Source organism: Eubalaena glacialis, chromosome 1 (genome assembly GCF_028564815.1).
Source record: "Eubalaena glacialis isolate mEubGla1 chromosome 1, mEubGla1.1.hap2.+ XY, whole genome shotgun sequence".
In the NCBI taxonomy this organism is placed as follows: Eukaryota; Metazoa; Chordata; class Mammalia; order Artiodactyla; family Balaenidae; genus Eubalaena; species Eubalaena glacialis.
The window spans coordinates 53937896-53965210 of NC_083716.1; the positions used below are offsets into that span (position 1 = coordinate 53937896).

General features: G+C 34.4%; 1 protein-coding gene across 3 annotated transcripts in view; it reads right to left on the bottom strand.

Annotated features, from left to right (window-relative positions):
- The window catches only part of NRG3 (neuregulin 3), a 1094021-nt gene that overhangs the window by 105733 nt on the left and 960973 nt on the right, over positions 1-27315 (bottom strand). For 2 of the 3 annotated variants that reach the window (XM_061196818.1, XM_061196836.1), the window contains exon 4: positions 26984-27010. In XM_061196818.1, coding sequence (XP_061052801.1) covers positions 26984-27010 — 27 coding nt within the window. The remainder of the gene's footprint in view (positions 1-26983; positions 27011-27315) is intronic. The other variant, XM_061196827.1, reaches the window with a different exon arrangement.

Below are 27315 nucleotides of genomic sequence, written 5' to 3' on the forward strand. Positions count from 1 at the left end.
AAGCAAGTTTGCTATACAAGATAAGAAGCCCTGAAATGTGATGCCAGGGAAGGGGCTCTGGTTGCTGGGCTGTAAGGCCTATAGGGGTCTCCCTCTATATAGTAAGGGCTAAGTGAACATACTTCACAATATATTATTACAACATTTTTGAGTGTGAAACATTTCTATTGTTATCTTATAATACATTAAGACATCTTAGTTACTTAAAAGCACCAGTCCTTCAAGAAATCAAGACATCAGAAACAAGATCTGTTTGTTTTCCTGGACTTGTCAGTTAAATTCCAGATGGATCTTTTGTGTAGTGTTGTGAATTCAGTCATGAAGCAATAAATTTTACCTTTTATCTGGACAGTTAACCATCTTATGCTATTTAAATTTCCTTGTATCAAAAATTATTCAGTTCTCTCAACATTAGATTATGGTTGAAGAACATCTATTTGTTTCTCAAAAGCTATTTAACTCAAGTCTACTTTAAAATTTTGAAGCGAATATGCAGACCTTCCAAATTCTTTTTCTTCCATAAGGACTTAATACATTCATAGGAGTATACATTTACTCACATTTTAAAGACTCTATTTTGCTGCATCTTAATCAAGTCCTTTTTCAGAGATGTAAACAGCACATTGTGATGGTAAAAGTTGCCCAAGCTGGTGATCTTTGCATTTGCCCTTCACCAAAGCAAATTTCATCTCACATGAGCAGATGGGTGGAAACAGACCAAACTGGAGTCGGTGAAGGACCAGGATGATTTCAGCTGATGACTGACTCCTGCTAATCATGAGTGTGGGATTTGGTGCCAAGAAGAAAGACTCTAGGTTTCTTTAAAATGCAATTCCATTTGCTACTCTGAGGCAGGGACTCCAACTCAGCTCCCAGCAGGGATGGTTTCTCAAACTTAATGAATTTCATTCCTGCTACAATCCTTTGGGAAGAAAGAGACAACCTTCCATACTGATTACTACGCATACAGTGTGTTGTAAAAACATGACATTAAATCTAGTTTGAGGTTGTTAGCAGACTTACAAACCACATTTAGAGGTAGTCACTTCGATATTTTGACAAGCAGCTGTTTTCAGTTACATATTTTAAATACATCAAAGTTCACGTGCATTTCTATGTAGGAAATCAAAACATCATTCCTCTCATTAAAATCTACTCTTAGATATCCTACAACTGTAAACAGGCATTTCGTGGGAAATAAGATGCACATTCGCAAATCCATTCACAGCACAGCTTTCATCCTTTTTTGTCAGACACAGGAAAGGTTCCAGAAATCCCTGACTCCTCTTCTGCCATGCCTGGTTCCACTGAACATGTGCTTCACATTCTCTGAGGCTCAGTTTTCTTGTCTGTAAAATGGGGTTGGTAAGACCTCACTAAGGGCTGGTTGTGAACATTAAATGGTAGAATGTCAGCAAGTTGCCTGGCCAATCAACTGACATGCTGAAGAGGTTCCATAAATGCTTCATTCCTTTCTTATCTTCTCTCATGGAAACTGTACTTGCAAACTCCCAGATTGCTTCCTATTCAAATAGTCACCATTTCTTTTTTTTTTTAATTTATTTTGTTTTATTTTTTTAATTGAAGTATAGTTGATTTACAATGTTGTGTCAATCTCTGCTGTACAGCAAAGTGACTCAAGTTTTACACATATATACATTCTTTTTTAAATATTCTCTTCTATTATGGTTTATCCCAGGATATTGGATATAGTTCCCTGTGCTATCCAGTAGGACCTTGTTGTTTATCCATTCTAGATGTAATAGTTTGAACCAACCAACCCTAAATTCCCAGTCCATCTCTCTCCCTCCCCCCTCCCCCTTGGCAACCACAAGTCTGACCTCTATGTCTGTGAGTCTGTTTAAACTCCAGCTCTTTATAGCCTTTTAGTAACACTCAAGCTTGGAAAAATAATACCCATGGGACACAGGAGCACTTCCACATGTGCTGAGTACTTAACCAGCATTATCACATTGAATCCTCCCAACAACCCTATGGTATGGTAGAACAGTTATCTGTATTTACAGATAAGGAAATGGAATTCATCCAGCAAACAAATAACAGAGCTGAGGTTCAAACCTTGGCTGTCACTCACCTTCTCTAAACCTTCATACAGTTTTCACTTTACGGCATTCATCTGAGAAATGAAATTTTACACTGCTGGATTGCCTTTCATATTTTTGGCTCAAATTGTCTTAAACTATTTTTAAAATCTCATTTAACTTTTCATGTTTATGCCGTCTTACCATCAAGCTTCTCAGGCATAAAGAAAGTCACTATCTGCCTGTCCTCCCTCCCTTGTTTGACAAAGGCATATTGGATGCCCACAGGATGTGAGGAAACAGTGCTAAGAGCTGGGAGTCCAGGAAAAAATGATACAGCTCCCTGCTCTCAAATAGTTCACAGTCAAGTGGGACAAAATCCAAACGTTAATAACAAGACCATACAGAAAATGCAATGATAGAAATACATCAGAATACTAGTAGGGCCCAAAAGAAGGCTGTGTCAGTCCAGGGGAAGGGCTTGTCAGGAATCTTTCTCAGAGGAGGCAATGGATGAACTGAATCTTAAAGGAAAATACAAATTTATAGGAAAAGAGGTGAGAGGTGGCAGAGAAGTTAAAAGGTTCTGAGTGGAACATAAATGCAAGGAATTCCAAAGGGGAATAATGACATATTAATCTTAGAGCCAAAATCAACTATTGCTAAACACAAAGATAACTGGAGATGTTGACATAAATAGACTTATATATATATATATTTAGCAGCTTGGTTTTTATCCTTGTAGGACTTCTTTTCCCCAATGATATAAAAGGAATTGTGTAACATTTTGCACAACAAATTTGCCTGATTTTAATACATTTTTGTCTTTTTTTCAAGTTATTCAAAAATTTTATTGTAAAACGTGTTATAGGTGTGAAGATACATAAAAGATAAGCATACAGTTGATGGAATATGTAAAATTAACCAGTGCATACACCCAGTTTAAGAAATTTAACATCAGTAGTCTCTTATTGGATATTATCAGCTCCTCCCTGATCACACACACCCTTACTTTCCCCATAGAGATAATCACTTTCCTGAAATTTGTAAATCATCGCCATGTATGTTTCATCAGACAATTATCAACAAGAATTCAATAACATGTAAATAGCCCCAGATAATTACACCTAGACAAGATATTGTTCATTTTCCCATTTGTAAACTACTCACACATATATACATTATATGTATACATGCATAAATAAATAAATGGGATATTAGTATTCAGATTTCTCAGTGAGCTACTTGCTTCATTTAATACTGTTTTTCTTTAAAATTTTTCCATGATGGTTCATGTTTTTCCAATTTTTCCTTTTGGTTGCTGTATGATACTCTACTGAATGATTGATTACACCAAAATTTATTTATCCATTCTATTAATTACGGATATTCAGATTTTTTTGACTGCTATGAACAATATCATGAATATTCATATACATTTTTTAAAGCACATCTGCAAGAGTATTTTTATGGTATATGAGTAGGAATGGCATTACACTGCCAGCAGTGAAAGAGATTTCCTGTTGTTTCAAATCTAGCCAACACCAGATTGTATCAAAATTTCTATTCTATTTTAGTCTAGTCTAGTCTAGCCGAGTTGAGTTCGACTGAGTTGATTTGAGTCTAGTTAAGTCTATTCTATTCTATCTTGCCTGTCAATTGATTGTGAAATATCTCATTATGATTTTAACTTGCATTTCTTAAACAAGAAATGATGTTGAGCATCTTTTCATATACTCACAGGCTATGTGTATTTTCTCTTCCTTATCAAGCTTAATTTTTCTATTGGACTTTTTGCTGTTTTTGTATTGATCTCTAGAATACTAATCTGATATGTGTTATATGTAGTGAAAACGTCTTGTCCTAGTTTGTGACTTGTGTTGTCACTCTTATTCAGTCTTTTGACATAGACAAGGTCTTAATTTTAATACAATAATTTTTATTAAGCTCTTACTTAATGGATAGGATTTTTATGCCCTATTTAATAAATAAAGATAAATCGCAGCAATATCTTTTTGGATCCACCTCCTAGAGTAATGAAAAGCAAAACAAAAATAAACAATTGGAACCTAATTAAACTTAAAAGCTTTTGCACAGCAAAGGAAACCATAAACAAAACAAAAAGACAACCCACAGAATGGGAGAAAATATTTGCAAATGATGTGACTGACAAAGGGATTAATCGCCAAAATATACAAATAGCTCATGCAGCTCAATAGCAAAAAAAACAAACAACCCAATCAAAAAATGGGCAGAAGATCTAAATAGACTTTTCTCCAAAGCAAACATACAGATGGCCAAAAAGCACATGAAAAGATGCTCAACATTGCTAGTTGTTAGAGAAATGCAAATCAAAACTACAATGAGGTATCACCTCACACCAGTCAGAATGGCCATCATCAAAAAGTCTACAAACAATAAATGCTGGAGTGGGTGTGGAGAAAACGGAACCCTCCTACACTGCTGGTGGGAATGTAAATTGGTACAACCATTATAGAGAACAGTATGGAGGTTCCTTAAAAAGCTAGAAATAGAACTACCATATGATCCAGCAATCCCACTCCTGGGCATATAGCCAGAGAAAACCATAATTCAAAAAGATACATGCACCCCAATGTTCACTGAAGCACTGTTTACAATAGCCAAGACATGGAAGAAACCTAAATGTCCACTGACAGAGGAATGGATAAAGAAGATGTGGTACATATATTCAATGGAATATTACTCATCCATACAAAGAATGAAATAATGCCATTTGCAGCAACATGGATGTATCTAGAGATTATCATACTAAGTGAAGCCAGACAAAGACAAATATCTTATGATATCACTTATATGTGGAACCTAAAAAAAATGATATAAATAAACTTATTTATAAAACAGAAACAGACTCACAGACTTAACAAACTTATGGTTACCAAAGGGGAAAGGTTGGGGGGGAGATAAATTAGGAGTTTGGGATTAACATATACACGTTACTATATATAAAATAAACAATCAACAAGGTCCTATTGTATAGCACAAGGAATGCTACTCAATACTCAGTAATAGCCTATATGGGAAAAGAATCTGAAAAAGAATAGATATATGTATACATATTGATATAACTAAATCACTTTGCTGTACACTTGAAACTAACACAACATTGTAAATCAAATATACTCCAATATAAAATAAAATTTAACAAAATTAATTAAAGAAAAGTATCCAATTTTTCAATTATTTATTTTATAGTCCATCCTTTGCCAACTGATCCACAGTTGCCTCTTTCTCAGGATTCAAGTTTCCATATATGCTAGAATCAGCATTTATGTTCTTTCTTTTGTTCCCTTAGCTATTTGTCCATCCATGTATTGATACTAATATGCTGCTATGTTTATACTAATTCTTGATACCTGGGAGGGTAAATGCTCTAGCTTGTTCTTCTTCAAGCTATATATATTTTTGTCCTTCTTGTCATTTTGCTCCTCAAAAAATAAAAAAGCTGCATCTTTACATCTTTTTATATCTCATTAGATTTATTGGTACTATTGTATTTGCTTCCAGAGTAAATATTTTTTTGTAAGTTATATAAAAATGCAATTGATTTTTATGTTGATGTTTTTAATAAGCAATTTTGCTAAATTCTTTGTTAATTCTAATAATCACATGCAGATTCTTTTGAGCAATAGTTATCACTGTCAAGTAATGACAAGTTTGTCTCTTTTGTTGTTACTCTTTTTCTTGTCTGACTACACTGACAATGAATTTCCAGTACAATATTGAACAAGAATGGAAGTCATGGGCATCTTCTCGTTTCTGATGCCAAAGGGACATCTTGCAAAATTTACCATCAAGTAGAATATAATATATAAATGTAAGCAGCACATTAACACAAGAAAGGAACGGATTCTTCCATAGTGACTTGGCTGTTTTATCATTTTTTTGATATACCAAGATGTTAAGGATTTTTTGAGAAAATTCCCTTCCACTTTTAGTTTGAAAAGTGTCATGGTATACACTAGGCTTATTAATTTTTTTGCTCCTCTCAACATCATCATTTTTTCTCCTTTATTCTTCTAATATGGTGAATTATGCTAGTACATTTGCTAATATTAAAGCAAACTTGCATTTCAGGAATAAACAAAAATTGATCAAGTGATATGATCTTTTGTATACTTTGCTGGATTTAGATTGCTCTTTCCTTACTTGTACTGTTTTTGTCAGGTTTTGGCTTTAAGGTTATGCTAGCCACTTAAGATGAATTTTGAAGTATTTTCTCTTTTCAATTCTCTGGAAGAGGCTGAGTAAATTAAAATTACCTGTTTCTGGTATATTACAAAGAACTCATTTACAAAGTCAACTGAGCATGGTGTTTTCCATTAGGATAAGTTTCTAATAACCAAGTTTTGGCTCTTCCAATCCTCTCTTTTGTGTGATAATTTTAAAATTTATTTCTTGTATCCTTTATTGGTTACTTCTATTATTTTATATTTATTATGGCTTATATTTTCTAATTTCTTGTGGTGAAAAGTTTGGCTCAGTACACTGGACCTCTGGATTTCTAACATAAGAAAGGTCAATGTATTTACCTCTCAGCACAGCATTAGCTTTATCCTACACATTTTCATGTGAAGTATTTTTATTTTCTTCCTTGATCTAAAATTAGTTATAAGTGTGTTATAGTCCCTAATCATAGAGGCATAAGTGATTCTCTTTTTGTTATTGATTTTTAACTTTTTTGCATTGTGGATAGAAACTACAGTATGCATAATATTAAATCTTGAAATGTGTTGAGACTAGCCTTAGGGGCTAGAGTGTCATCATTTTTATAAATGTTAGATATATTCTTGGAAAGAAGATGTGCTCTCCAAATGTTGAGTATAATATTCATTAGGTGTCCATTAAATCAAGTTTGTTATTCATACTCTTTATACTGTATATAAGCCTTTGGATTTTTTTGTTTGTTTCTTTGATCTAAGAAACAAGGGAGGTATGTTAAGACCTTGTCTTATGGTATAAATATTTAAATGTGTCTTGTATACTATCAATATTACAGATATATAGAAATGTACATATACATATTTTTACCTTTATATATTTTGAGGTTATATAAAGGTAAAAAGTTATATTGTGAGGTACATATAATTTTACAATTTCATACCTTCCTAGTTAAGTGAACATTTTATTATTAACTAGTGAGAATCTTATCTCTAGTAAACTTTCTTCAAATTTTACTTTATCTAATATCAATAATACTTCATTGGCATTATTCTGGTTATTATTTGCCTGGTGTGTGCATGTGTATGTTTCCATTAATTATGATTATTTACATTTTTTAAATTTATTTTTAACACTTTTAATGTGTCTTCTATTTGAATCTCTTTTGCTTTATTGTTTTCTCGTTCTTTTTTTATTCTTTACTTGCCTTATTCTGGCTGGACTGAGGAATTTTTGTTTTTAGACCTAAGAAGGTCTGTAATTAATCAATATGTCTCAATTTTTTCAGAGTAAAATAAGACCCAAATTACAATTATAAAAATGAATAAAAAATATTCTTAAAAAATAGAATACCTAAATCTAGCAGTAGTTAAAAATGTATAATATATCACAACTAAGTTGAGTTTATTCTAGGATTGCAAAACTGACTTAACACTTGAAAACTAATCAATTTAGCTGACCACATTAATAAACTAAAGGGTAAATCATATAATGAGATCAACAGAGTCAGAAAGAGTCTTTGGTAAAATTTGATGCAAATTTATAATTTAAAAAAAAACTTTGCAAACTAAAAATAGAAAGGAATTTTCTTATTGTGATAGCAGGTGGTATTAAAGCCGTAAGCAAACATAATAATTAGTGATAAAATGTCAAAAGATTCCACTCTGAGATTGGGAATAAGGAAATGAAACATAGTACCACTATTTTTAATCAATACTGTACAGGAAGTTCTAGCCAGTACAAAAAGACAATAAGAAGAAAAAATATTTACATTAAAGGATAAAAAATAAGGATAAAAATTATTCATATGATATGATTTAATAGACAATCCAAAATATCTACAGATAAATTATTAGAAGTAATAAGTAAGTATAGTAAGGTTGTTAGATATACAGTCAGTGTATAAAAATCAATCTAATTTCTCTACAGTAACAACAAAGAACAATTTAAAAAGTGATACTGTTTATAACAGCATAAAAATTTAAATATCAAGGGATAAATCTAACAAAGATATGTAAAACCTCTGGGCAGAAATCTATAAAACATTATTGAGAAAAAGTTTAAAGAAGATCTAAACAAGTGAAGGGCTATACTGTGATCATGAATTAGAAGATTTAAGTTTTAAAGATTTACAAGTACTTTCCTAACTCACCTGCAGATTTAATGTAATTTCAATGAAAATCAAAATAATTTTTTTCCATTTTTAAAAGTTGATTGTAAAATGTATACAGAAACACAAATAGCCCAGGATAACCAGGACACCCTAGGATAAGAATAAGTTTGACTTACTTGGTCTATCAGAAATACAGACTTATTATAAAGCTGTAAATTATCTTATGTAAATGATTACTGTAAGAAACTGATAAGAAAATAAGAAAATCTTTTGGTAAACAAGTGAGAGATCTAACAAATACTTCACACAAGTTATCGGAATGTCAAATAAATATGAAAATGTACTCAAACTCCCATTTCGGAAAGACAAATGAGATACTGTTACACATAGAGTAGAATGGCAAAATATTAAAACTAGGGACCATTTCAGATGTGGGAGAGAATACAGAGTAACAGAAATTTTTACACAATTCTGGTTGGAATGTAAATCGGTTTAACCTCTTTGGGAAAATAAATGACAAAACACAAAACCACTGAAAAAAAAGAAGTCTGCATTATCTGTTAAATGTGAAGATAAGTACACTCCATGGCCCAACAATATTAAATGGAAATGAATACACATTTACACAAATATGGCTAATGAAATGTTCAAGGCAGAATTATTATAATATTCTAAGATTAGGAAAAAAACAAAGGCCAATGAACAGTAGAATAGATGAATAAATTATTATATATTCATACAATGAATATATATTCAAATATGTATATTAATATACAATTAATAAGGCTAAATTAAACTACAGTGTTCAGGTGAGAAAATTCTAAACACAGGCAAGAAAATAGATACCATAATAGGATATTGATTGATTTTTTTTTTTTTCTTTTTGAGAGGATTCTGTGATTTGGAACAGGCAAGTGATTGGCTTCTAAATAGCCAGCAGTGTTTATTTCCTTGAACTAGATGGTTACGTGGTTTTGTGCTTTATATTAAATGTTTAAACGTCACACTTACCATTTTATACATTTTACATGTTCACACTAAAAAAAAAATTGTTTTTCTACACATAAAGGCACTAAAGTTGTTTAGAAAAAAAAAATTGCCTAGGAGGGAGATCATGTATATTCTCAATATTTTCTAATAATGTTTCCATAGCAACTCAAGTAGCATTTGAATAGAGTCTATTAAATTCACTTAAAAGTATTGGCTTTTCTGGCTAGCTGCCATCAGTCTCAAAATAGAAGTCATTCAGGCTGACAGTGATGTCACAAGCTATCTTTGTCAAAACAGAAGATCTATAGACCAGCAGCAACTCCTCTAAGGCTGAATTAATTGAAGATGTTGAGAGCATAGTGCTTCTCATCAGCAGGACTCTTGAGAAAACCTCCTATAGAGATTCCTTCAGAGGAAGTGTTGAGCCATGTCAAAACACCCAGCGACCACCACTGCTATTTTATGGTTAACTCCACCTTCTAGTCTCCAAAAGACAATGAATGAGACCTGCTTTAGGTTGGAGGTGGTGATTTTGCAACCTCCCTACTCCTTCTTTTTCTGTTTGTTTGTTTCTGCCAGAAGCACGGCTGCACTAAAGTAGCTTATAGAATTTTAATTTATGTTGAGGATTCTATAAATTAGAATTGGCCCCTTAAATGTAGACCATTCTAATTTTGGAATACCCATGTGCTCTATGTCAACAGTTTGCCACTGGGTGACACTGACCACCTACTTTAGTATTCCGTCTGCTAAACCAACCTCTGCATGGCAAGACCTAAAAAGCATCTCAAAATTACTACATCTAAAAATTAATTCTTAATACTTAACCTTTCCTCTTCAAACTTCCTCCTCTCAAAGTCTTGTCCATTCTAATAAGTGGCAACCATCCTTCTATTTACTGAGTTTGAAACTCTGGAATCATCCTTGATTGCTCTAAAACCCATTATCTGATTTATCATCAAATCCAGTACATCTCTCCCTTCAATACAGATCCAGAATCTGACTTTAGTTCACCTACTCCACTCCTGAAATTTTTGTGCAGGTCACCATCATGCCACCTCTGGACCTTTGCAATGGCCCCCTACATGATCTGTCTGCTTTTCCACTTGATAATTCCTGCCTTTTCTCAAAACATAAGTCGTAAGACAGATTTGGTCATTCTGGTGCTCAAAACACTCCAAGGGCTTTCCATTTCATTCATAGCCAAATTCCTCACTATAACCCATAAGGACCTACCTGATCTGGGTTTCTATAATTTCTCTGATCTCATATCCTATGACAGTTCCCCACGCTCACTTTGCTGCAGACACACAGATCTTTCATTCTTGAATTTGGGCTTTCCTCTGCCTGGAAATCTCCCCAGAAATCCACATAGCTTGTTCTTTCACTTCAATCTTTAATGTTACTTTCCCAGTGAGTCTTTCCCTGGTACTCTATTTAGAAAATCAACTCCTTGTACTGACACTCCCTACCTACTTCTCCACTTTTTTTTTCCTCCTTAGGACTCATTAGAGCCCTACATGCTTATTTGTCTTGTTTGTATTGTTTCCATTACTAGAATATTAGCTCCACAGAGGCAGGAATGTCTGTTTTAATCATTCTGCATCCCCGATGCCTATTCAATGATTGGCATTTAGTAAGTGCTCATACATTATTGTTAAATAAGTAAATGACTAAACATTTGCCAAAATGTATCACATTGATCACTTATACTCCAAGAGTTAACAATTGTTCCTTAAAAAGATTTTTTGTGGTCAAAAAGGTTCGGGGACTTTGCAAATTCCATTTCGCCCTTGGAGTTCCATAAAGAATATTTTCATATTAATGGATATTAGAATTTATATAATTTGAAAGCAAATATTTAATTTTTTTTAACACAGCACTTCCTCAACATGTTTGATCATGGAATTCTCTTTTGTACATATGTAACCCCATATTTATTTTTGAATTTTATACCATATGAGTGTGTGCCTTTGTGTGTGTGTGTGTATAAAACACCACTTAATATCTCTAAAGAACACACCTTAAGAAATTCTATATTAGGATATAGAATTGGATTTGTCTCCAAGTTCAATTTCATTGAACCAGTTTATGCCTCTTCATAATTTCTAATCACCTGGCTCCATTTAGCAAAGGAAAATAGCACAAAAAGAGAGCTCTTATGGTCTTCGTTCACTGTACTATGATGCCATGATGTGTTAGAATTTCTTAAAAAAATAATCTGTAGATTTATCTTGCAAGTTAAATTGTAACTTAAATAAATGTAAATAAATGTGTCTTATTCGAAATACCTCAGTAATGCAAACTGCCCTTGTAAAAATAACTGAAGTGCCAGCCAGGTGAACTGGATTTGACTTCTGTCTCTACCACAAATTAGTTTGATATAAATTGTAATTATTTCGATTAGGCTCTGCCTTTGTTCACAAAGAAGAACGGGCTTACAGATCCCCCACATGCTCAGCTTTTCACATAGTCCAGTTTCCTCATTTGTGAAGTGGTGTCAAATATTTGCATCAGAGAAGGTTAACAGAGATAGAGTTTGTACAGGCTCTGGCATAGTGCCTCGCTCATTGCAGTTGCTGGGAAAATACTAGTCCCTTTACCTTCCATTAATTGTCTGTTTCAATACAGTAAATTTGGCTTTACAAAATGAGCTATAAACATAAAGTACACAAAATACATCCAGATGAATATACCTGTGATTTATACGTGTCACGCTTTCATGCACATTTTTCTAATTACCTTAGAGCAAATTATAAAACAAAGCCTCCAGTTGAAGCTCAATTATGATTGCCGATTCTAACAATTTGCTCTATACAGCAGGAATTAGAAAACTTAATTCAGAGCCAAGTTCTCTCTAATTTGCCATAAACTCTTTCAACCATACTTTTTCTTTAGTTTAGTTTTTCAATGTGAAAGAATTTTAAACATCATTTGGTAAGAATAGAATAACACTTCCAGTGGAATAGAAGGTGATGCTAGGGTATGTAAAGGCATTAAAAGTTACTTAATGAAATCCAGTCTTCCAACAACATTTAATAAGAATCTGGTATATCCTCATCTCTGAGCTGGGCACAGGGGACCCACAGATAAATGCAGCACAGACACTCCATGAAACTAGCAATGCAATATCAGGATCAAAGAGTAGGAATGACTGGCTCTTGCTACACCAGATCTTCAGCCAGATCAAAACAATGGATGCAAAGACATTTTCCAAGAAACTGAATTTCCAAGAAATTTCTGAAGGGTGGGAACTACATCTGTATTAAGGCATTTTTGTTAATTAAAATGGTTTTACAGAGGTGTCATCAAACTTCAGTGAGGTCTTAACAGAATCCTCACTGAAAAAGGAATACAACTATCGAGTTATCTAGATGTAAACAGCACTGGATTAAAAGGATGGGAACTTTAAATTGGCTGCTGTGGAAAGATAATAGCACTAAGGATGGAATTATAAGACCATTCCTAGTAGCAGGTAGTCAATAAATGCTTGCTGTTGATTCCCAGCTTTGTCTCTAGCTACTTGAGTACAAGCAAGTCTTTTAACATCGCTAGGCATCAGTTCATAATAAAAATAGGAATCTGGATGCCAGATTCAAATGTCTCAAAGATCACTCTGACCCAAGTGACTATTATAACTAGTCATAGTCATAGTCATTCTAAATAAATTGATGGCACTAGAAATACTAAACCTCAAACTCCTGAGTGTGTTGGTCCCACTACTCAATTCAGTAAGTCAGTTAGAAAAGATAACATGATGCATTTAAAATGTTTTCATTTCACTGCAAAAACCTCAAAACATATTGATCCAATTTGAATTTTAAAAAGAGTTCAGATTTGTCACAAGTATATCCCCCTACTTACAAAAGGACTTTCAAACTCATATATATGAAAAGTGTTGCTGGTGAGAGTTGAGCTCCAAGTAAAATAAATAAATAAATAAATAAATAAATAAATAAATAAATAAGGAAGGAAGGAAGGAAGGAAGGAAGGAAGGGAAATTGAGGGCATATGAAAAGAAGACAGATGATAGGAGAAAAAAATAATCCACTCTTCTATGAAACAATGTTGAAACCAAAGAAATGAAATCATCTTTATTTCATGAAAAAATATCTTTGATAGAAAAATGCAGAAGGATAAAAAAGCTCTTATGGCATTTTCAATAATAGATGTTCATACATATGAGTTAGCATCTGTGTGTGTGACAGAATCTCAAACTGAACCAGATCTTAACCACTTTCAAAGTTTAAAAGGGGGCTCCATTTCCAAGTGACATCCAGGAAAATTTCTCCATAAGAAGTTCTATAATTCCTGATTTCATCAAAATCTGGATGTTACAGTGCTCATATTGCAATTGGCTTCCAATATGTATTTTATTTTAAAAATGTTTTTGAAGTTCAGTACTGACAAATTACAGTTTTTATTTAGTGTTAATCATGCAGTCTCACTTTTTATATAAATGGCAGTTCTACAAACTGAAGTAACTTTTTAAACTAGCAGAAATGGCAATGTGTTCATAATATATTTAATGAATAATAGTATTCATAACCTATTGCTCTTTCAATAATGATAACTTGACAGTACCATCAGCTTCCTAGGATACTGAGTATAATAATTCAATATCCCCCTGCACATCGTAGTCCTCAGAGAAAAGTCTAGCTTTTCCAAGGCTAAATCCTTTAATGTCCATGGTTCAGCTACTAGAACATTATGCCTTTGCAACCTTTGTCATAATTCTGTTGGCGCACTCAGTGATTTCTCAGTAGTAAAATATATAAATGGCCACACATGGGGGAAAAAAAACTTTATAAAAAGTTACAGGTAAGAGATTATTCTTCTTGGATAGAAGATTGACTTTACCAAATCTAAGACATTTTTCTGTCATAACATTAAGCCAAAGAAAGAAGATTTTGAAATTTGCAACTGTAGTTCTGAAATTGCAATCCCATTTTTACAACTAACCATAAACATTAAAGAACATCCATGCCTGTCACATAACGTCCTCACTTGTCAGTGCGCGTTATCTAAAAATCAGAATGACTGAAAGAGTTCAAGTTATTATAAGATACAATCAATATACACAAAAGAATCTATGTGTTTTCTACCTGTTGGACAGAAAAATGGGTTAAAACAGATATGACAAATGATAGAAGTAAATGTAAAGTCTTACATTTTGAAGGTAAATCTATTATATAAACAGAGGCTGGTAAAAGGCAGCCCTAGACTAGTTCCCTAAAAGTGACTCAAAGATATTTTTGTCAACTAAAAACTACATTGGACAACTGCAGCTTTATGACACCAGTGCCTTTTAAAAAAAAAAAAAACTCAAGGAAATTTTTAATGGTAGATATATAAAACTAGGCATAAACCCATTATGTTTATACCTCTTACATAACTATAAAGCCAAAACAAATTACAAAATAAATCTAAACAAAATTCCAATACCAATAAAACTCAACAACATTAAAAAAAAAACAGGATTGCACACTATACCCTCTACTATGTAAAATGTGCATATGTATTTAGGAAAGTGGCTGGGGAGGAAAAAAAAAACAAACTATAGAAAACTGCTTAAAAAATGCCCCCTGGATGGAGATAAAATAAGCAAATCATATTATAAATTGAATGAGTAAAATTACAGTGTACCAAGAATGAAAGAGAAGATAAATTAAGATATTTTGGAGCATTTACTGCACATGGGCTACTTTATGATATGCATTATCTCATATAAATTTCAAAATACCTTGGGAAATAGGTTTAGACTTCTGAAGAGGTTCTGACAAACCATAGTTTTCCAGAAAAAATGCGCAGGAAAGAAAGAGTTGAAAATAATATCAAAACAAGTACTTGTGACCCTTGAGCAACATGGGAGTTAGGGGCGCTGACCCATCACACAACAGAAAATCCGTGTATAACTTATAGTTGGCCCTCCATATACACAGTTCCCCTGTATCTGAAGATTCAACAACTGAGGAACATGTAGTACTGTAGTCTTTACTATTGAAAAAATTTCGGGTGTAACCCTCGCCGTTCAAACCCTGTATTATTCAGGAGATAAGATTTAGAGATAGGTCATGATAACTATCTTGAGGTAGTAGATGGAATATTAGGCGAAGGAACAGTTTAGAGAACAGATAAAGGTTGACTGGAGAAACTATTTTCATCCATTCCAACAGCTGTTGGAATATGTACTGTTATTATCCCTGTCTTTATACAAGAAAACGGAGGCCTACGGAAGTTAATGTAACCAAAAGTCACAACACTAGTAAGTAAAAGAATGAAGATTAAGTCCCAGGGATCTATGACTTTATGGCACTGGTACGGGGAGCCAGGCTTCCTTTCAATATAAAGAACTGATCAGTTAAAAGGGACAGGTTCAACCAGAAAGATTATGGTGTGTTCAAGGAAGCAAGTGTGACTTTGTTTGAGAATGGCGTGGGTAGAGGAGATGAGGTTAGAGAAGTGAGTCAAGATGGGCCTAAGATGCGCTGGTACTTGGTATGCTCTGCTATCCCAGGCTTCAAAAGGCTGCCATGGTGGAATCTGACAAAAAATCAGGGAACAAGGTAAGATTTCTTTAGACAACAAGGATTCCAAGACCCTGCAAATAATACCACAAACACCTATTCTATCCATGCAAAAGATGTGTCATTTTCCTGGGCTGTGATAGGCAGAAGGTCTGATTCCATGTGGGGCTTAGGAGAGATAGAGGTCCACATCTGGAGTAGCCACTGCCCCCTCTCAACTGTATCTCCTCGGCAATGTCCTCAGAAGGCAACCAAGGAACCAGGAAAGGGCAGGCGTCGGGAAAGTGATGGACATGACTGCCAAAGCAAACAGCTGGTACACCCTCTATTTTGGAGGGTTTATGAACACACACGCAGACACAGACATGCAGATCAGTAAACAAACAGGGCAAACACAGTGCAACACATTAGGGAATGAAGAAAGGGAGGACATAATCTAAGTGACTAATATATGTCAATAAATGCATACATGGTGTGTTATATCATCCATCTTTATATTAATGAACCTTGAGAGAGATATTAGTCTTCACACATGTGGATGGATAGAAAGACAGAGATAGCCCATATCCCACAGCATACAGAAGATGAAGTCAAGATTTGATGCACATCTGCCTGGCTTCAGAGTATATATATTTCTCCATTACACTGCTTGAATACCATAGCATCTCTTTTTATCAAAGCTATAGAAAAGTGGAATAACTGAAACACTGCTTTGATTCCATAGTAAAACTCCAGAAAATAGATACCTTATTTTTTTTCTGGTAGGAACAAAAATCTCCATATTCTCATACAAACATGTTCATGACTGAAGTTAGCAGCCTGAATATAATGAGGAAATGAATAGGTGGTGAACAGATAAAGACACAGCTGTTATTACTTCATTAATATTGCCTTGAATGGCATCTTTTGGTAAGTTAAATGCTACCCTCTTTCTCAAAAGCTGATCAACTAAGTTATCATGCTACCATTTATTTTCTGAAGCATCCATATTTGAAGTGTTAAGCCATTTCACTCACAATAACAACTTGGCTTTAAAATATTTCAATTGCTCTGACAGCAGGACCCACCATGCTCAGAACGGAGTTCAGAGGTTGCATTTGCCATGTTAAACAACTATACCTTCCCAGAGATAATCTGGAAACATCTTAGTATTATTTTTGACTAATTCTCATCATGTAACAAGCAGAGTTAACCATGGAGATTCACACAGCACTCTTACTCCAATTTCCCCTGCTCGTCTCCCCCATTAATTCTGCTTATCTTTTTGCACTCCTTATAACAATTTTAATTCAGCCTTCCTGGGGAGTGAAGTGTGAGATAGAAATGGGTCGGGAGGGGGCCACTCCTCACCATGTTTACAGCCCTAAACCTAGGGTTACCAGATAAAATACGCAAAATTGAGTTGATTTGGATTTTATGTAAGCAACAAATAAGCTTTTATATAAATATGCCCCACTAAATTCAACAAACATGTCTATACTAAACAATTATTTGTTGTGTATCTGAAATTCAAATTTAAGTGGATGCCCTGCTTTTTATTTGCTAAGTCTGGCAACCCTACCCATCATGCACTTTCTATAGCTGAGACCCTGGTTGAGTATATGTATATCCTCAACTCAGTATGATGGAAATATTAATAAAGGGAATGTAGCCATCCTGCATAACCAGATTGAAGATATAAAGACGTGTCTTTAGAACCAAATTCTGAAAGGGGACCTCCAGACTTCACAGATATTGCTCTTTTTAGAGAACTGACCCTGAAAACTTAGCTGACATTTCCTGGAATGCCCTGGAAAATGGCCCCCATTCTATAAGATAACATTAATGTTCAATTTCCCCTTTCCAGAAGTATCAGAGTGATGGAGACAGACTAAAGGGAAACCTCAGATGGCATTTGGGTCAGAAATCCACATCACTGAAGTCGCTCCCAGGAGGAACAGTAGTTACAATAGCTCATTTGAGCACTTAATAAGTGCCAGGCTTTGCGCTAAGTGCTTTATATGCCTTATGTATTTTGATCTTTCCAACAACCCTCTGAGATTGATTAGGCCATCATCCCTCTTACACAGATTGGAAGCAGCAAGATTAGAGATGATAAATCTCTGGCCCTAGGTCATACATTTACTAAAAGGTGGAGCCAGAATTAAATCAAGTCTGCCTGTCCCTTTATGTCAAAGTTTCTCACCTTGTAGGCAGAGATCTCCTACATCAAATGTTAAAGCCAAGAGCCTGGGGTCCGTCCCAGAACTACCTAATCAGATATCTAAAGCTGAAAACAGGAATTTACATCTGTAACAAGCTTCCCAGGGCCTGGGATGAAAGTTAAAGTTGAAAGCTCTTGAATTATGTTATTTTGATTACGTAGGTTATTCCATTATTCTGTTTCTCAAACTGCAGCTATGACACTCACAGAAAGCACAGACCTGTCAGCAATAACAACCAATTTATGAGCTATTCTATGAGAAGATACCTGGTCAATCAGGATCCTCTAGGACACTGGCCCACTTCTAGGGCAGCACAGAACACCTGAATGAGCTGAAAGCCACACCTTTGAAATGCTACCCTTCCCTCAAAGAGCAGTTCAACGTCCATTATGGCCATGGCTCTGCTCACTGCACCTCAGCCCCACTGCTTCCCCAGGTGTTCTGCCTTTGCTTATTTTTCTATGCTTGACACAGATAAATGGGCATTCATCTATCTAACGTTGACAGCGTTGTTCAAAGAGCAAGCATTTGGTGAATATTTGAAGTAAAATCCTGAGCTTGGCCAAATAGCTGGGATTTTGCATGCAGAGCCTTCAGGCAACCTCTACACACAGCTACTGACAGAATAAGCTATTTAAGGGAAATATGATCACTCCCTGCTTGAAACCGCTGAAGGCTCTTTCACAACAAGATAAAGTTATACTTCTTTCAAGGTGCATCCTAAGGTCATCATAATCTGCTGTGACCTGACTGACCAGCCATACCACCTGCCACACTGCCTTTCATGTGTATTACTTTCTCCAATTACCTGGGTCTTGCCATTTCCTAAAATCCTCATGCTCTTTCATCTCTTATTTATCTGTGTTCTTCCTTGTTCCTTTCCCTCATCTTCCCTTCTGTCATCTCCCAGCTGCAGGAATACTTTTTATCCTTTCACATAAAGACGTCCCTAATTGTTCAAATGAGATGTGGGTACGCCTTCCTCTCTGTTCCTTTCTCCCAGGATTTACCAGAGTATGGTCCCTAAGACCCTAGCTCTAAGAAACATGCTTCTCTGGAAAAATAATTCAGAAAATGTTGCCTCCTATAATCTTCTTGCTGAGAGTTATGAATAGATAGAAGTATACCAAAGGCTTTGTGAAATCGTGCAACAGAGGTACAGAACCTAGTGTTTCCCACATGTATATGAACTCAAACCCTATTTACATGTGTGAGTATGAACCAAGTATTAACATCTTGCAGATGTTTGAGAAACCCCTTCTTGCATTTTGTAAAAAAAAAAAAAAAAAAAACAAATAAAAGAAACACCAAAACTTCAATTAAAGTCTTTTTTGCACTGAACTGCAATGATTGGTTTGCAAGTCTTTCCCACACACTGAATTGTGAATTTCTTGAGAGTCTGTTGTACTTGTCTTTGTGTTGCTCTGGGCTGGCACATGACCTGACTTTCCAAAGGGGCTCCACACGTTCCAATTGGCTGAACCATTGAGAGCTCACGAAGTAGACTCTCTGTTTATTGAAAAGCAGCAGTATTATATTCACTTTGCTGCATCTTCAGATGTTCTATCCATCATCCATTTTTTTTTTCCCCTCTCTTCTATTCCACAGATTCATCCTGGCTCCTGAAGCAATGGTCAGGGAGAATGGGATATAAAAGCCCATTTGTTTTTTTAACCTCTTTGGGATTTACTTTCCAATGACAATCTGAACTTCTTTGTTCTTTTTTTTTTCACTTTCTTCTTTTTTCTAGAACATTTCAGAAGATCTTTGGAACCTACTATCAACTAATGCACATTTTAGATAATTGGTATATAAATGTAATTAACTTGATACTGGTTAAGATCTCAAATTCTTTTGAGTCCAATTTGACAATCCAAAATCCAATCCTTTCTGTTAGATCTTAATCCAGTCTGGTAGAGTCCAATCACGCTTCATAAAAAGTTCAATAATTTTATGAGTGTCTAATCTATGTCTTTTTTTATTCCATTAATAAAAATGTTTCCATAGAGGCCACCAAAAGTTCCACTCATGGCTGATCTTGATCCTCCATATAGCATTTTATTGCCCCAAATCTACTTACCATTAAATTGGTATAATCCATGCTTCACCATATTTCAAAAGAAGTTGATGAGAGCCTACCCAAGGTTTTGCTAGAGTCTATATATTCACTATCTACACAGAAACTCCCAATCTAGTCATTTAGCAGCTTTATGAAAATTTTCCTAATAGCAATGTAGCAAAAATGTAGTGGTCCTATGTCACCTTTCAGTGAACAGTCCTGCTTTTTCCAATAGTTCACAACAAATACGTTTCTCAGTGCCTACCTACAAAACTTCATTAACCAATTCTGGAATCCATTCTATAAATGTATTTACAAAAATGTCCATTTTCTCTTTTGTAGAAACCATAATTAATATATCTGCATATTTTTCCAGTGTATCTCTTGGTTGTAGCCATTCCTCAAAGAGGATCACTGAAAGAGTTTGATTCCACCTGAAAATTCTGTCTAAAATAAACTAAAATTCTGAATTTAGCTTATTTGATGAAGTAGTCATGACTTTGTTTAGAGACTTTTACTTCTAAGCACTGGAGGTACCAATATGTGCAAATGACAATTGGCTAATGATATATAAAGCCAAAATATTATCCTTACACACATGGCTAGGAAGTCTTGGGAAAAAAACCAAATCAAATCAAGATATCTCTTATTAGAAAGAAAGTAAGTAAGGAAAGAAAGTAAGGGAGGGAGAGAAGGAGGAAGAAAGGAAGGAAGGAAGAGAGAGAGAGAAAGAAAGAGAAAGAAAGAAAGAAAGAAAGAAAGAAAGGAAGGAAGGAAGGAAGGAAGAAAGAAAGAAAGAAAGAAAGAAAGAAAGGAAGGAAGGAAGGAAGGAAGGAAGGAAGGGAGAGAGGAATGAAAAACCTTGGAGGTGCTTGTGATTAAGAGAACCTGATTATTAGCTCTTGTACTAACACGCTAAAAAAAATTCATAGTATAAGGAGAGGGAGTGGTCATATTGCTAAAGAGAAAAATAAGTGAGCAAACAAGATTGTGTAAGTGTTTCTTAAGCAGCATTTTGGGAAACCATTGAGGAGATGGTTCAACTCGCTATGCCATCTGGTACATGTCTCTCATCAGAGGAGATGGATGTGTAAGGCTTTTATACCACAATGGCATTCAACAGCAGAGGCACCCAACTAATGTCACTCAACCATCTGTAATCACCATGAAACCTTCAAATATTGATACACTACAACTTCTGTATATTATTCTACATGACAAACTGAAATTACCAGCCAATGAGAGCCTTTTGTTACACATGACAGTTAAAATTCTGAATGTAAAGCTATAAACTGGCATCTGGTTCATTTTCATTTTTTGTAGCTTGGATAAAGTGAGTTACTACCTAAGATTCTCATGACCTCATGGTATTTGGAAAACATTACTTCTAAACTTTAGGACTAGATACAAAATTGCATTGTCATTTGAAAGATTGCCAGAGTACAACCTCTCTTGAGCAATCCTGAAGCCTTCATGTGTTAGGTGCTCAGCAGCTGGTCACCGGCAGAATTCAAGAACTCTGGAGGAAGATAGACTCTGGTTCAAATCTTGTATTTTCCACTTGCTCTTTGGATGAGATATTCCATCTAAATAGACCTCAGTTTTGCCGTTTATAAGATAGGAATATAAATAGTTTCTACCTCATGCTTTTTTTTTTTTTTTTTTTTGAGAGTGCAATGAAATAATGTAAATTTGGTGGCACATGTCAAGCATTAAATAATGGTAACTTACATTACTCTGAGATAGCTGCTTTCTCATGTGGTTTAATATAAGAAAAAACTAAACAAGTACCCTTTTGAATGAATCCCCTATACAAACACATTTATCCATAAATTAGCATTTTATTTTATAAGAAAACAATATATTCAAGTGAATAAAAACTTTTCTGTTCCAAATAAGTCTAATTCAGAGATTTCAGCTTAAAGAAGGGGGATCTTCATTTTTATATCTCTAATGCTGTTTCACAAATTAGGGCATACACATGAATTCATTTGACTGACATATGAGTTTGTTAGATTTAAAGGAACACACACCAATTCATTCATAATAAGCAGTGTAGCTTTAAGGAAAGTATCCCCACCTCATATCATCTAAACAGAGTTAGAAACTGGTCATTTCTCAGGAGATAATCTTCAGTGCTTACTAAAATATCCTAAAAGTATTCTTTTTTACATGAGGGGATGAAGAGGTACTAAATATATGGTGAAGTTTGAAGGAATAACTTTCTCAATTCTGAATCTACACATTTATTTTAGACAATAGACATTTCTAACCCTCTCCTTATAGGCAACTCAGTATTTCTTTTGTCTGCTTTTTTTAACTTCAAAACATAGGATTATTTTAGAATATCTTTTTAAGATTATAGTTAAAAATCTGACTTTTCCCAAGTTTTATAAATCTTTTGATTAAAAAAATATATACCAGAGTTTACTTAGACTGCATAAATATATTATGCTATCCTAAACACAATATCAAATCACAAACGACATTTAACTGGCATGGCAGAGTTCATTTTATTTTTTCATATGAGAATGAAAGAAATTTGCATAAAAGATCTCCCACACAATCTTCAATTCTCCCTGTGGTTTGCTAATACATTTGCAAATGGCACTGCACCTGCTTTTATACAAACATCTTTGATGCCTAGAGCATCAAATGCATCAGGGCATTGTCAGAGACATAGCTGCGTAACAAATAGCTCAAATGGATATTATGAGATATGCTCCATGATTGAGCACCTGACACAGTAGTGAGATATTTCTCAGATGAGAAATCCCTCTTCATGATCAATGCACCTTCCAAACTTGGCCAGTCTGACATGCCCTTTGGTCATCTGTCTTGTCTGGATGATTGGTCGGATTTCTCACACAACTCAATGAGTACCTGTGCTTAGAAAGAAGTTTGTCTGTACCATCGCCTGATCTATCCACGCTGTGAGGGAAAGTTTGAATATCTGACCTTAAAAATATCAACTTTCCCTCATGCATTTATGAATGAGTAGGTTAAGTCATGACTTCAAGAAATATTTTTTGATTATTGGTTTACTATAAACCCTTTTATTTCAAATTTTTTTACAAACACAATTTTGTGTTTTTATACACCTTCAAATTCCTGTCCTAACTATGCCAGTTAACTGTATTTTTTAAAACTGATACTGTATTCTAGAGCAGTATTTATTGTTGAAATTTGCATTGTTCCAATCCCAGTGGCATCATTAAAAAAAAATTCATGAATATAATTAAGGAAAAATCTTTTTGAATGCTGACAGTTTTATGGACATTAGGCTTGGCATGGTTTATTCAATAGGATAATTATTTTACTGAAGTTGATGTCCTCTCTTCAGTCCTAAAGTAGTGACACTAGGGAGCTCAGAGACACTGACTGAAATAGCAAGGCTCCCACTAATGTGGAAGCAATGTGGGGCTAGTCTAAATTTGGACTGGAGCAACACTTGGTACAGCTTATCCACTTTGGCTGGTACCCAGCTTAAATTTCTCCCCTCCTGGGAAGATGTTTCTGAATTTCCCAAGCCCATTTAGTGGCTTTTGTTTTTAATTTTTTTTCATTGTATCTTCCCTATGCCATTTTAATAGCACTTGTTATGTCACCTCAACTATGTGTAGCTTTCTCTACCTTTAATTTCAGAACCTTTAGTCATTAAGGGATGTGGATTATATACCTGCATGTTCAATATCTTATACATATGGCATATAGTAAGTGTGATAAGTATATGTTGATTAAATAATAGTAGGATTCTTGAAGTATATGATTTGGAGTTCTCTGCTGTAAATAAGAATTTGTTGAACTTTCTGATGTGTTTATGTTTTGAGTCTGATCAGTAGGAGTGCACACATGACATGGCCATTGGGAATAAAAAGACTTGGGGAAAAGACACGTGTGCTTCAGATCATCACCTTGTGATCAAGTCAAGGAAACATGAAATTAACATTGTCCAAAGCAAGAATGATGAAAGTTGAGAAGAAAGGTATTCTGAAATTCATTAAATTCATTATTGGTAGGCACATCAATAAACGTGACATAATTAAATTTATAGAGAGTATGCCTACATTTCTGCTTCCCAGCTTCATTTATACCTAGAGATACCATATTATTGTGATGATATCATCTCCCATGGAACAAATTTTACCCATATGGATTCTAAAATTACAAGTTAAATCTGAAAATACTTATTCCCAAAGCAAGAAACAGAATATTATACATTCAGTTAGAGCAACCTGTGGGGGTGAACAAGGTCTAGAATTAGTGAGGCCAGTGAAAACAGTTTATTTATTAAGTCTATAAACCTATTTATCATTCCAAATACTCCTTCATCATTTGTCATTCTCTATATGCATACTAAGTACTCCCTTTGACTCTGACTTTGCCCAACCCCTTCCCTCCAAGGCAAACTCTACTGCTGGATTCACATATTGAGAATCCATTCCCTGTAAAGCTTTATAGCTATAATTTGACTTCACCTTTTATCAGACTCATTATAACATCAGTTAGGCTTGAGATTCATATAGATGAATTACACAATAACCTCTTATTTTTCCCCTATTGGTAACTAAATTATTTTAAATATTTTAAAACAGACCTCTTAATACATATCTTGATTCCATAGCAAATTGTTATACTATAAGGTATAAGTGTCACTGAAAATCCTCAGGGAAAGCCCAATAGGATGATGACTCATCCATTTCTTTCAACAGTGATAATTATTATTTATGTAGCAAGTTTAGTTTACTATAACCGTGGCCATACCATTTGTGGGGTTTGATGCTATCCCAGCCCCACACACCACCAGGCAGTGTTTCTTATATCTACAGTCATTCTACTACATAACTTCTGAAGCCTCTATTCTCTGAGCCAGCAATCAACACAGTCTAGTGGAGCAAATTTCTCTACTGATTAGGCTAAGTACCTGCTATCCTCAAATGACTGTTGATGCTCAACTTCCATGCTGCTAATCCCCACCATCATCAGTAAATGAGGAAAGTAAAAACCACATGTCCTTCTCAACAATTTATACTCTACCACATGGCCATGCCCATAGTTTTCTGTAATTCTTGGTTCATATGACTACAACCTCCTCTTCATGCCAACAACTTGTTTGAGGACTCCCATGGTGACTACTCATTAATTCCATTCAGATTAGCCATTCCCTATTCATCTCATTATGCATCTACCTTACATTCCATAATGCTTCATTTCAATATTACCTTGAATTTCATTGCCCCTATGAGTTTTCATCACATCTATCTACCAAAACCCCAAATCTGCCGGAATTGAGCTGTCTGCTTTTTCTATGATCCAATACCTAGATAATAGAGCACTAATGAGTAATATCACACAAGAGGAAGATCAATTTTAATATAAGTATGTCATCACTAATCTCTAATTAACCCTCAAAACTTCCAGAAATATAACTATCAACTTAACATCTTCTCTCAGATATATCAAAGGCACCCAGAACTCAAAATTTCCAAACCTAATCTAGTAAAACATCTCCCATAAATCTGTTCTTCTTCTAGTCTTCTTTTTCAGAAAATGGGCCCACATTTTATCTAAATATGCAAACTATTAAACCCTGCAATCATCCTTGAAAATCTCCCTTTTCTAACCTTCAACATCAATTCCTCTCAAATACTGGTTGCTATCACATCCCCAATATGTGTCAGTTTTTCCTCTCACATCTTCCATTATCACATGAGTCCAAGCTAATATCATCTTGCCTCGAATAGGTCTTAAGAAACTTTAAATTTTATATTTATCAGTTTTATTACCTAATTATCATCTGAAAGATTCCTAGACTATAAGCTCCAACAAACCAGCTTTTATGGTCCATTTTTACTCACTATTTTATCTGTAGCATGTTGCACTTTTTCTTTGTTTAGAGTTAGCAACTGATAAATATTTGCTGAATTAATGGATTAATGGATAAATGAAAACAAGCAAATTTGTAAGTATTATCACAGAGAACATATGCAGGTATAAAGCAAATATTCACATCTATATCATATAAGAGAAAAACCTGAAGTTCAACAAAAGCTGAGCAAGGAGAACCTATGAATTTGGATTCAAATTTGGGTCCTCAGTTTCACTAACTTTAACTCCTGAGTATCTTTCTATTTTAGTACCATGATGCCTATCAATCCTATGGAATGCTTTTTCTTTTCATTTACTTATAATATAGACTCAGAAAAGTATGTCCAATTCTTAATGTAATTATCTATGAGCATAGAAAATAATTACTGTGGAAGGTATTCTAATCCTTTTAAAAACACACCATTCACTACAAATACTTTCAAAATAAATATTTTCACTTTGTAAATGAAAACATTTATAGAGCCCATACTCCAAAATTAAGATTGACCAAAATATATCCAAAGTAGTCATCATGCAAAAGGAAAAAAAAATAGAGCAGAAAATAACAAAAACTGATATTTTTAAACCATCACCATTATTTTCTACCATTTATTGAGTGTTTGCCATCTTGCAGACATTGTGCTAAGCAATTTATATGTGCAATAAAATAGGAACTATCGTTATCCCTCTTTACAGATAAGAAAATTGAGAATTAGAGCAAACAATCAAATCCAGGAGCCAAGTTCAACTTCTGTAAGGTTCCAAAGCTGCACTTAACATTAAATTGCCTTCCCAATAAGTAGTTAAGTCTTTCATTTTGAGCCATTACTTAGTGAAAAATCGACAAAAACATTTTTTACTACTAATAGTACCTGATAGTGAGACATTTCAATTATAATCAGATGGGGAAGGAGAACACTATATACATTGTCAAACTTAGCTTTTTCCAGATATTTAAGGAGAAAATTGTTTAGTCTTACCCATGAATTCAATCCCCAAGTGGTCTGCTACACCGAAGTCAGCATATAAGAAAGGAAAACAGAAAAAGACAAAAAGGTTAGAAAACATTCCACACAGAAATCAATGCTTATAAGATTGGCCTTTCAAGGCAAGGACTGTGTCACAATTGTAACACCATGTTTGCTTGTGAAAGATAACTTAGTTTGCCCACAATTAGGTGTGCTTTGAACACGGATTGGTATTTCCCAGTAGCCTGGAATTTAGATGGGATAATATTGCCAACTATGCTAAGTATAAATTTAGCCAATAAAAAAAGAAAGAAAGAAAAACAAGGGTAGGAAGGGAGGGAGGG